At 43.6% G+C, this 12564-nt stretch overlaps 1 protein-coding gene across 7 annotated transcripts in view; it reads left to right on the forward strand.

The window, feature by feature from the left end:
* Hira (histone cell cycle regulator) overlaps positions 1-12273 on the forward strand; it is a 93560-nt gene extending 81287 nt beyond the window's left edge. For 4 of the 7 annotated variants that reach the window (XR_003951761.1, NM_010435.2, XM_006521798.4 and 1 more), the window contains one exon: positions 11404-12273. Coding sequence is in view for 6 of the 7 variants with exons in the window: in NM_010435.2 (NP_034565.2) it covers positions 11404-11520 (117 nt within the window). In the remaining variant the exon portion in view is untranslated. The remainder of the gene's footprint in view (positions 1-11403) is intronic. The other 3 variants (XM_006521799.4, XM_006521800.3, XM_006521801.4) reach the window with 1 other exon arrangement.
* The last annotated feature ends 291 nt before the right edge of the window (positions 12274-12564 follow it).

The following is a 12564-nucleotide window of genomic DNA, read 5'->3' on the forward strand; positions in this document are numbered from 1 at the left end:
TAATTTTCTATCCTGTCACTGTTTATCAGGTCTAAGAGCTTTTTTTTTTTTCCATTTTTTATTAGGTATTTAGCTCATTTACATTTCCAATGCTATACCAAAAGTCCCCCATACCCACCCACCCCCACTCCCCTACCCACCCACTCCCCCTTTTTGGCCCTGGCGGTCCCCTGTACTGGGGCATACAAAGTTTGCGTGTCCAATGGGCCTCTCTTTCCAGTGATGGCCGATTAGGCCATCTTTTGATGCGTATGCAGCTAGAGTCAAGAGCTCCGGGGTACTGGTTAGTTCATAATGTTGTTCCACCTATAGGGTTGCAGATCCCTTTAGCTCCTTGGGTTCTTTCTCTAGCTCCTCCATTGGGAGCCCTGTGATCCATCCATTAGCTGACTGTGAGCATCCACTTCTGTGTTTGCTAGGCCCCGGCATAGTCTCACAAGAGATAGCTACTTCTGGGTCCTTTCAATAAAATCTTGCTAGGGTATGCAATGGTGTCAGCGTTTGGATGCTGATTATGGGGTGGATCCCTGGATATGGCAGTCTCTACATGGTCCATCCTTTCATCTCAGCTCCAAACTTTGTCTCTGTAACTCCTTCCATGGGTGTTTTGTTCCCACTTCTAAGGAGGGGCATAGTGTCCACACTTCAGTCTTCATTCTTCTTGAGTTTCATGTGTTTAGCAAATTGTACCTTATATCTTGGGAATCCTAGGTTTGGGGCTAATATCCACTTATCAGTGAGTACATATTGTGTGAGTTCCTTTGTGAATGTGTTACCTCACTCAGGATGATGCTCTCCAGGTCCATCCATTTGGCTAGGAATTTCATAAATTCATTCTTTTTAATAGCTGAGTAGTACTCCATTGTGTAGATGTACCACATTTTCTGTATCCATTCCTCTGTTGAGGGGCATCTGGGTTCTTTCCAGCTTCTGGCTATTATAAATAAGGCTGCTATGAACATAGTGGAGCATGTGTCCTTCTTACCAGTTGGGGCATCTTCTGGATAAATGCCCAGGAGAGGTATTGCTGGATCCTCCGGTAGTACTATGTCCAGTTTTCTGAGGAACCGCCAGACTGATTTCCAGAGTGGTTGTACAAGCCTGCAATCCCACCAACAATGGAGGAGTGTTCCTCTTTCTCCACATCCACGCCAGCATCTGCTGTCACCTGAATTTTTGATCTTAGCCATTCTGACTGGTGTGAGGTGGAATCTCTGGGTTGTTTTGATTTGCATTTCCCTGATGATTAAGGATGTTGAACATGTTGAACATTTTTTCAGGTGCTTCTCTGCCATTCGGTATTCCGAATGCAGCTTTTGAAGTCTGTAGTGTGTCATGTATAAAGTCAAGTTCTACGCAAATAAGAATACTTCAGCTGCTTTACCTATTTGTATCCCTTTTATTTCCTCCTCTTGTCTTACTGTTCTGGCTAAGGATTCAAGTACTATATTGAGTGAGAATGAAGATATTAGATACTCTTGCCTTGTTCCTCATCACACTGGGAATTTTTTGAGTGTTTTTTTTTTCCATTTGGTATAATGTTGCTAGTGGTCTGCTGAGCATAGTCTTTATTATGTTGAAATATGCTCCCTCTACTTTTATCATGTAGCCACATTGGATTTTGTCAGTCTTTGTCTATGTCTATTGAAATAATTTTTGTTTTCAGTCTAGGTGATGGGTAATGTCTGTTGGTTTATGTTTGTTGAACCAGCTAAATTAATTTTGCAAGTATTTCATTGAGAATTTTTATATATATTTTTTAGCTTTTTATTGGTTCTTTGTGAGTTTCACATCATGCATCCCAATCCCACTCATATCTCCCTACCCTTGGTACCCACCCTCCACCCTTGCAGCCTTCCCCACAACAGAGAAAAAATTTCATTGTGGATATACCACATTGTGTCCCACAGTCTACCCTTTTGTCCACACTTCTTTACTTGCAGTTGTTCATTGCAATAACTTGTTGGTCAGATATGAGGCCTCTGGCTACTCTTATGAATACTGGAACCTCATTGGGACTCCTCTCAGACATCCCTCTAATTTTGGATCTGTAGGATCGGCCCCTTCATGTACTCCAGCAGTCTATTGATGGGGTAGATGTTGGAGTGGGCCAATTCAAAACTCTGGAATTGGACCAGCTGGCCAGCCAGTGGCCTTTCCTGCTCTCACACCCTCAGGCCAGCTCACCAGCAACCCCTGCAACCAGGGTCGGCTCTGTCATGCACTTGTCTATATTATTCTACACGGCAGCTGGTGATTGTCTGGAGAGAAAGACTTCTCACAGGGCAGCCTTAATGCGTTTTACAGGAGCTTTTAAAGGCAAAGACACAGAAACTACATCCTGGTTGGCAGTTCCAGGGAAAATAAAGCAAGCCTTGGTATCGAGAGGCAGTGACACTCAACTGCGAATAGGAATTCTCGAGCCTGTCTCTTGGCCTTTGGGGCTGGGATCTAAAGAATCCCAGCCAGCAATCCTACTTTGAGACCAGCTCCTTTTGCCTCTCTGGTAGCTAAGATAGGTAGCTGCTGATGTAAGAACTTGGACCTTTTTAGACTTTGTAACCCCAGCTCTGTAACTCTTGCAGCAGTTTCTCAGTGGCCCTTAGTCTCTTTCAGTTTCAGAGAGGCTAGGAGGAGGTTGTGTATTATAAGAATTCATAGATCATATTGTAAGAATATGATCCTGGGAAACCAGACAGAAGGGCAGGAGGTTGGCACTTAGTGCCTCATCAAACAGGCTTGCAGAAGTTTTAAATCCTTGGGGCAACCTGGTCCAGGTAAGTTGCCCACTGTATCATCCCTGTGGTTCTGTGCATTCCAACACAAAGGTGAGTTGACTGTTGACTCACTTCTGGCAGTGGGGGTTGAAGAATGTATCTTTCAGATCCAAGGCATGTATACCTGTTCATCTGGAGGAATCAGACTTAAAAAAGTGTCTGAGTTTGGGACCATGGGATGATGGTCTTGATCCTTTTATTTACTTCGCTCAGATCTTGACAGGTCTATAATCAGAGGTCCCAGGTTTCTTCACAGGCAGGAGCAAAAGGTTCCAGGGTGACCAATAGGGCACCAGGATGCCTATCTCTCTAAGCCAGTCAGTATAGATTGCAATTCTCCCCATTGCTTCCAGGGCCATTGGGTGGCTTTGCCTTATTGATTGATTGATTGTATATGAGTACTCTGTAGCCATCTTTAGACACACCAGAAGAGGGCATCAGATCCCATTACAGATGGTTATAAGCCACCATGTGGTTGATGGGAATTGAATTCAGGACACCTGGAAGGGAGGTCAGTGCTCTAAAGTGCTGAGCCATCTCTCCAGCCCATAGGTAACCACCTATGGTTTGTATATGCTTGGCCCAGGTAGTGGTACTATTAGAAAGTGTGGTCCTGTTGGAGTAGGTGTGTCAGTCACTGTGGGTGTGAGCTATCAGATTCTTACCCTAGCTGCCTGGAAGTCAGTCTTCTGCTAGCAGCCTTCAGATGAAGATGTTGCACTCCTCAGCTCTGCCTGTACCATGCCTGCCTGGACACTCCTGTGCTCCTGTATTGATGATAATGGACTGAACCTCTGAACCTATAAGCCAGCCCCAATTAAATGTTGTCCTTATAAGAGTTGCCTTGGTCATAATGTCTGTTCACAGAAGTAAAATCCTAAGATAGGTGGTATTATTTAATCTGGACAGGGTTAGCTGAACTGGTTAATTGAACAATTAAAGAGACTTGATGTAGGGCCAGTTCTGGGGTTAGTGGGTAGTTTCTGCCTATTCCCCCAGGAATTTTTGTCGTCAAATTAAAAAAAAAAAAAAAAAAAGAAAAGAAAAAGAGAAAGAAAAAGGTAGTCCAACAACTGTCCATTTTGTTTGAGGACAGGACTTTCAGCTAGGGGATATTCTTCTGACAGAGGGTAAGGCATCAGAATTTTGCTGGGTATCTCTAAGTCTGTGTCTCATCATCAGAGAAGGTGGTAGTAACTTTCAGTTTATGTAAAATGTCTCTTCCTATTGGGGTAGGGACAATCAGGTAAGAACTGAGTATGCTGCCCCAGTACTAAGAAGTCAACTGCTTTGCCCCCTAACTGTTAAGTGTTAACCTAGGCTCCAAGGGAACCCCTAAAGCATAGGAGCCTGGGCTGCATCACTGTTTTTCTTCCTGTTAGAACACTCATCTTTCTTGTGTCCTTTGTCCTTGCAGTAGGCTCATTGGTGGCCTACTTGTCTCCTGCACTGGACTAGTTTATATATGGTTTTCTCACAGGGCCACCACTAGGCTTGTTCCTAGACTCTTAACAGGCTCTTTGTTATTAGCAACTTTTGAGTTGCCTCTAGAACCTGGAACCTGCTTACACCTGCAAATCCCTCTAACTTTTGTAGCTTCTTTCTAATGTTCCGGCTGGCTGGGTGATAGGTGTTAAATGCCCACCTGTTCTCCAGTGCATCAGAACCCATGGGCTTGTAGGTACGGTAAGCCTCTAGGAGGTACTCTAGGAATGCAGTACTTTGCTTTGAGGTCTCCTGTATGACCTCATTTACCTTAACAGGTCTGTGGGCTTCCTTGCTGCTGCTCAGAGCCCAGCCAGCCAGGAAAGTCTAGCTTGTGACTCATGCCCCCATACCTTGTTGGTGTTAGGATCCCAGTAGGGTTGGTTGGGCCAGAATACACTCTCAATGTGATAAGCATTATCAGCCAGAGATCCCGTCTGGACCCAGAACTACTTTCTTAGCTCCAACCTTATGCAGTCCTTTCTGATGTGAACAGGGTGGCCAGTAACTGTTAACAGTCATCCCCAGTGGGCTGGTTCGTATACGAAGCAGTCTCTAGGAAAGAGTTGAGCGCCTGTGTTTTTTCAGAAAAAAGGGGGGAGAGACTTTCAGTTGTACAGGTCACTGATGAAGGGAGTATACACTATAAATGGGTAGAGCTTCTCACTCAGTTCCTTTTAAAAGGAGTCTAGATGTTTGCCAGAGGGAAAGAACAGCAGGAGCTGTCAGGATCTGGGTTGAGCCAGGAGACTGCAGAGAATTAGGGGTGGTAATTGAGATACCTGCTGGGTTCTGATAGGGGACATAATGGGAGCTACTGTGGATATGCAGGGGAGACACAAACTTAGGGGGAGCTTTTGTAGAAGGAGAAGAGTAAAGGGTCTCTGGGGCCTAGGCCTGGAATAGAGTCACTCTTTACTCAGGGACAAAGGATGGGTAGTTCTTCTTTCTCTGGGTCACTGGGTAGAAATTTTGGTGCTTTTTCCCTTTAGGGTTTTGGTACCAGAATCTTGATAACTAGCTTTAAGGGAACAAACAGGCACCAAGTCACAGAGGAGGCTGTTTTAAGAGACTTAGCCAAACATCCATGTAGAGAAATATATGGGTTTTCTCACAGGGCCACCACTAGGCTTGTTCCTTGACTCTTAACAGGCTCTTTGTTATTAGCAACTTTTGAGTTGCCTCCAGAACCTGGAACCTGCTTACACCTGCAAGATCAGGGTGCCAGGATTTGCTGTGATCATCAGCTATACTGCTTGAACCTTTTGATGTCATATGTTCCTGTAGATTGCCATTCAATCTCAAAAGAGGGCCACTCTAATTCCCAAAGGGTCCAAAGGAGTCCACCTTTCTGTCTTTGTACACCTCCTAAAAATAGTGGAGGAAACAGTTAAAGAAGTGATCTGTGAAGCAGAACTGCCTACAGTTTCACTTCTGGATCTCAATTCATGATGACAAGTAAGAGACTGACCAGAAGAGACAGAGACAGACAGGACAGGTGCAAAGAGTAACAACATGAAGACCAATTAGGGGTGGCCACCATGCATTCAAATACCTTTAACAGTCCTCACACTCACTAGCAGCTGCGAATCTGACCTCCCCTATGTATCCTTAGGCACACAGAAGGCACCTTAGACTTCTCTCTGGAGGTGACAAACCAGGTGACTTTCACTGAAGGGAATTTATACAGGGGCGTTGGAGAGGCCTGGCCGCTTGGAAGTAATAAGTTCTCTCCTGAAGCCCTGGAACATCTCAGGTTGTGTATCCCCTAACAGCTGTGGCCTGCACTAAGACCTTGGGATTGGTCAAACTGGTAAAGGTCAAGAAAGGATTTTGGTAGGACCTCCAAATGTTAAGAGATAGAGACCTAAAGTCCACTCAACACAACCCAAAGTCTGAGTGAGAGTCTGTGTTAGGCTGACTGGCAGCTGGCAACTGCCTAGAGAGAAACCCCATAGAGCAGTCTCAATGCATCTTACAGGAGCGTTTAAAGCAAAGAACACAGAAAAACTACATCCTGGTTGGCAGTTGCACAGGAAAATAAAGCAGCAAGCAGTGTAACAGAAGCCAAAAGCAAGCAGCTAGCTGTAGCTGGGGCATTTTGACCCTGAGTTTCTAGAACAGGGTTGGATGCTTTCCCATGGGACTTTTCATGGTGGGGATAGAAAAAGTAGAGGATCAATTTCAAGATAAACCAAAGATGCCTCCAGCTGAGAGGAGACAGAGGAACCTCTGTCCAGTACAGTTGTTGATGGTTTGCCAATCTCGTTAATCCTTTGAAAGAACCCGCTCTTCCTTTCACTGATTATTTGGATTATATTATATTATATTATATTATATATTTATTTAAATTTCAGCCCTGGTTGTGGGTATCACTGTTTTTGGCTTGATTTGTCCTTGCTTTTTTCCCCCCCCCCCACATATTTTATTTATTAAACTATCTTGTTTCTAATAGTCTAACTCCACAAATTCTATTGCAATTAAAATGTCATACTACTTTGTAAGTTTGCTTTTTCGAGTCTCTAAGGAACATTATTTATTAAGTTATTGATTTGAAGTCTCATTTTTTTTGATGAGCTAAATGCATTTAACACATGGAATGAATATATGACTATTAAAAATGATATCTACCCACATCACATTCTTGGGGTCCACACAACCCAGGAAACAACCCTGAGGTCTCTAAACCCCTATGGAAACTAAATCTTGAGCAGGAAGGGGTCAGTTCAGTATATGTACATGGAGGTTGGCACTGATACAGATGGTAACTGAGAGATATCTCAGGGACCCCAAGTACCCCACATTCTGAGTTCCTGACAAAGGCAGGCATGACCCATCCTTAACAATAGAGTCCCATGGGGCAAGGGTTCTCTGGTGCTTGTAGTTCTTGGAGGGATCCCCCAAAGGACCTCACTAGGGCTGTGTTCTTGTTGAGAGTCAGGCTTACCTGGTGAGAGCCTCATTTCTAAGGGGCCTTTGTTTTAAGGGGTCTGTCACATTGGGTGATATGTAGTCCTGAAACACTGATTTTTTTAGTTTCTCCTTCAATATTTGTTGATTGTTTTGCTGGGTCTGTATAGGCATTTGTGGTATTTTACAACTTGGAATATATCTTTCCAGTCCTTTCCGGCTTTTAATTTTTTTCTGTGGAAGTTATTATTCTGATGGTTCTCCTGTAATTTCACCTCTTTCTTTTGTGGCTTGTAATTCTCTTTCTTTATTTTATGTTTTTATTGTTTTATCTATAATATGTTGTGAAGATCTTTTTTGTGGTCCTACCCATTTGAGCTTCTGTAAGCTTCTTGTACCTGCAGGTTGTACCCCTCTTCATCTAATGAGAATCACATACCTTCATGGTCCTCTGCTCTGCTGCCTTCTGGTGCATCTTGCCTCTCCATGTCTGCTTTTCTTACTTTATAAGCTCTGGCCAACTGGCAGTTAGAGGGAAGAGATCTTAGGAATTAATCAGGAGGACTGTTAGGTTCAGGGAGTCAGGGCCTATCTGGGAGTGCTGAGAAGTGAGATCCCAGGGGAACAAGTGGCTCATAGGGTGGGAAGAAGCAGGCCTAGTCTGGGAGGCAGGGGGTGGAGTAGGGTTGGAAAATCGAGAAGTAGCCCCCTGTCAACATTTGGAGGAACTCTTGGGCCTGTGGAGTGAGACAGTGATGGGAGATGGCAGAGTTTACCTTGTGGATATGGAAGAGAAGTCCTGGAATTGTGCAGGTCTGTGAGGTACATTGGAATAGAGCCTGTCTGGTGGTGTGGGGAAGGCAAGTCCTAGAGCAGCTGAGAGGCATTTATCTCCCCACTACCTCCCAAGTTTGTTTATGGTCTGTAATTGGAGCATGCTGTATATGCATGGACATGAGTTTCAGGTTTATGCTTTGAGTTTGTAACTTGCTGTAATCTCTTCATGTCATAGGATAGATATTACCTCACCTATTATAAGATTCCTTGTGGTGATTTGAATAGGTTTGGCCCCTATAGATTCAGGTGCTTGAATGCTTGGCCATAGGGAGTGACATCATTTATGGGTGTGGCCTTGTTGGAAGAAGTATGTCATTGTGTAGGTGGGATTTGGTGTCTCCCCCTGGCTGCCTGTGGGGGACAGTCTTCTCCTGGCTGCTTTCAGATCAAGATTCAAGCTCTTGGCTCTTCCAGCGCCATATCTGCATGACACCATTCTTCCCATGCCCACCATGATGGTAATGGACTAAACCTCTGAACCGTTAGGCCAGCCCCAATTAAATGCTGTCCTTTATAAGAGTTGCCTTGGTCATGGCATCTTTTCACAGCAATAAAATCCAAACTAAGACACTCCCAAATTATGTTTTAGATCTCTATGTAGGTGTTTTGCCTGTATGTATGCCTGCACACAGTAGAGGGCATGAGACTACAGTTATAGACGGTTGTGATATGTTGTCATGTGGGGACCTCAGGAAAACCAAGTGCTCTTAACTGTCTAGTGGTCTCTGTTCCCCAAGAACTGATAAAGTAATACTTTCATTCATATCCTACTGATCTCATGACATATGGTTTTCTTATACTTAGAGTTCACAGACTGTGGTTTCATTATCTTGCTTTACAAAGCAGGTATTTTTGATGGTTTAGATTTGTTTTAACGTTTAATTTCTTAACCCTTTGGAAAAGTGCAGTATGTTGAGCAGCTGCCTTTTCTTTATCTTATTTGGATACCTAAGTTTTTAGTAGCACTTACTGACTAGCTCCCCTTTTCTTTCCCACTTTATCTCCTTTATAGTTTCGATTATCAAAGTGTGGCTCTGTTTACAGGATCTGTTTAGGTTACCATTGCTAGAGTAATAAGCTCCCTGCCAGTGGGAATATTGATTGGCTCTTTAATTGTATCCTTGGTCTGAGTTCTTTCCTTCTGCTGACTTGGGGTTTGGTTCGTTCTTATCTTACAATGCTTTATTTGGTTTTCAATATGAGCACTTAGAGATATAAATTCCTCTCTTGGGACTACCTTCAATGTATCCCATACATTTTGGTAAGTTGTATGTTCATTTTTATTCATTCCTTGGATTTAAAAATAATTCTTTCTTGAGTTGGTCCAGCCATCATTCAAGTATGTACTTTAATCTTTGTTATTCTATATTTTCTGTAATTTCTCCTATTAATTTTTAGTCTTACTCAATTTTGATCAGAATACAAGGAATGTTTTTGAAATTTCATATATTTGTTGAGACTTGCTTTGTATTCTCATGCACTGTGATCTGCTGTAGAAAAAGTTCTGTGGGCTGCTGAGAAGAATGCTTTAGTGTAGGTAGAATGTCCTGTAGATGACTTTTAGGTCTGTTTGATTTATAGTGCCACTTAATTTTAGTTTTTGTCTTTTTTTCCCCCCCCTGGTTGATCTGTTTTTGTTTTGAGACAGGGTCTTATGAAATGGTCTCTCTGTATACCTCTGGGCCCAGAGAATATGCAGTCCTCCTGCCCCACCCGCCAAATGCTGAGATTACAGACATATCACAATACCCAACTATATCTGCTATTTTTATTTAGCCTGTCCCCAGTGCTTTGCTTTTGTTTTTGACATGGATTTAAAAAAAAGAAATCACCTTTTAAATAAGCATTTTCTATTTTCCAGTTCTACCTTTCTCATCTGTCTTATTTTTGCTAAGCATTTCAGTGCAGTTTTGAAATCTTTTAATATAATAAGTTACACATATTTTGATTAACTCCCTTTTTTTTTGATTAAACCCAACTTGGTTATAGTTCCATTAGAAAATATTGTTAATAATTTATAAGGGATTTGTTGGGCATGTGGTCTTACAGTGACATCATCAGTCCAGAATCTATTTCATTTCTATACTGGTCTTGTTTGGTTTAAGGCTAGCTTGAGTTATTTGCAAATAGAGTTGGTGTTCTTCATTTTTTGTTGTCTAGGTTTGTTGGACAGTCCTGGTCTTTGGGTGTTCCTTAGATGACATCTTACAAACCTAGCACTTTCTTTTGTAAGTGTTTCTTTCGGAGTGAAACATGTTACTAGCAAGCTGTTGCCCCAGTACCTTGTCAAGTTTTCATAACATCTTTTTCTGTTTTTAACTTTCAACTTCCTATGTTCGTGGTTATGTGTTGTTTTCTTTTGCAGACTGCTGGGTTTGGAGCCTGGAGTCTTGTACATTCAAGGCAAATGTTCTTCAATTGAGCCTGATTCCTGGTTCTAGGAGTCTTTACTATATATATATAACACACACTCATATTTTAGATTGAACTTTGGGTATATTTGGTATATTTAAAGAAATCTATATTATAGGGTTGAGGCTGTAGCTCTGGTGTCATGGTAAATCCTAGTGCCTGGGTGACAGGCCAGAGGACAAGATGTTTAAGGTCATCCTTGGCAACATAGGGAGATTAAGGCTGTCTTGGTTGCATGAGACTCTGTTTCAAAAATAAAATTTAGGGTATGTTATGGGATTTTTTTTTTTTTTTATATATGTATTTGGTGGGGATTGAACTTAGGTCCCCAAATACTCTGTGGTGTGTCCTTCACTCAAGCCCAGCCATTAACTCACGCAGCTTCTCATCCCTTTGCCTCATCAGCTGGGGTAGTTCCTGCCTCTGTGTTGCCTCCCTGATCTGACTGGCCTCTGCCTAAGTGCTGGACTTTCTCTGCCCTCGCTGGGTACATGCCATCTGCTTGACTGGTTTCCATTTGATATTTTTCTAGACTTACTCTGTGGCCTGTAATGGAGCCTACCTAGTAATGGCAGTTGCAGACTGTCAGCAGGAGCAGGGGAAGAAATACAGGCAGAACACCAGAAACCACCACTGTCCCTATGTGCCTTATTGACCCAGGATTGCCCTACAGGATTACCCTGCCTGGAATAGGAAAATATTTCTCTGCAGCCTTCCCCACCCTACAAGGTTAAATCTCTAAGAATCCTACCTGGAAAGTTTTGTGGTGACTCTTAGCAAATGTAGGTCTGGACAGAGCCTGGTCTTTCCTCCTTCCCTGCACTACATTGTCTCTTCTAGCCACTCTTTCTTCATATGCACTCACCTGGTCCTGCCTTTTAGCTTTGCACTTAAGTTGCAGAGTTTCTGCCAAGCCAGAAAAGGCCCCAGAGTCTGGACCTCCCTGGAATATATCCCTCAACTGTAGCTTTTGTGTTCACAGGGTCTGCGGAAAAGGGAGCTGCTGAAGGAACTGTTGCCAGTCATTGGGCAGAATCTTCGATTCCAGCGCCTCTTTACTGAGTGCCAGGAACAACTGGACATCCTGAGAGACAAGTAGTCTGTCCTGGCTTGCCTCAGCTGCTGCAAGGGCAGGACCACACTATTGCCACTGGCAGGTTGCCCAGGGCTAGCCCCACCTGTCAGGGCGGTAGTAGGAAGAGAGACCTTGGCAGAAGATGTGTTGTCCTGCACCAGCACTAGCCCAGTTCCCTGGGTGGACATGGACTATATCCCAAGCCTCCATGACTCCAAAAGGGGGCAGCTTGTCCCTCCATGTAGGCCCAGCTGTGGACTTGGGGCTGGGACTGGGGCTCTGCCTTGCTGCCAGCAGGGATCTCTTGAGCCTGTCTCCAGCTTGACCCCAAGGTAGACACTGGCATCTGCCACTGCAGGTGCTGTGCTGCTTCAGCTGTAACGAATGAGCCATTTGTGAGAGCAGGAGCCGGGGAGTGTTAGGGATGATGCAGTCGGCAGACGGACCCGAAGCCTGTGTGAATGCTAAGCTGTTCTGACACATGGACTATTTTTGTACTAGAATTTGCTAACTTGGAATATGGAGTTTCTGTTGGTTGATCAGGATATCCCTATAAGTTACTTGGACATTGGTCACTTGTAGGAAATTTAAACTCTAATTATGACAGCTACACTGAAAAAAAAATAATTGTACTGAAATTAACTTGTCTATCTTCATTTGGTTTAATTTTTAAATGTTTGTAAAAAGAGACACTTTGTGTGGGGGGTGGGGTGGGACAGAGGGGAGGGCAATTTCTTTTCTAAGTGTAAAATAAATGAACATGCATTGGATACCAAACCATTTGCCTTCCCTGCCTTTTCCTTCTCATGCCCTCTCCTCCCTCAACCTGAGTCTTTTTCCTGCTGTGGCAGTGACAGCATTGGAGCCTGAAAGGATCTGGAATCATCTGATTACTGCTGCTGCCTTTCCCCTGTAGAAGTTCATCTTTGATGTGTGGGAACCACTCATCTCAGGCTGGCCTGGGGGCAGCAAACAGGCTTCCCATGGCATCCCCCAGGTGAGGCAGTATGACCTTCAGTGCCTCAGCTATTGTCATTTTCAGCTTCAGTTGAAGGACACAGACAGAAT

Source organism: Mus musculus, chromosome 16 (genome assembly GCF_000001635.26).
Source record: "Mus musculus strain C57BL/6J chromosome 16, GRCm38.p6 C57BL/6J".
Lineage (NCBI taxonomy): Eukaryota > Metazoa > Chordata > Mammalia > Rodentia > Muridae > Mus > Mus musculus.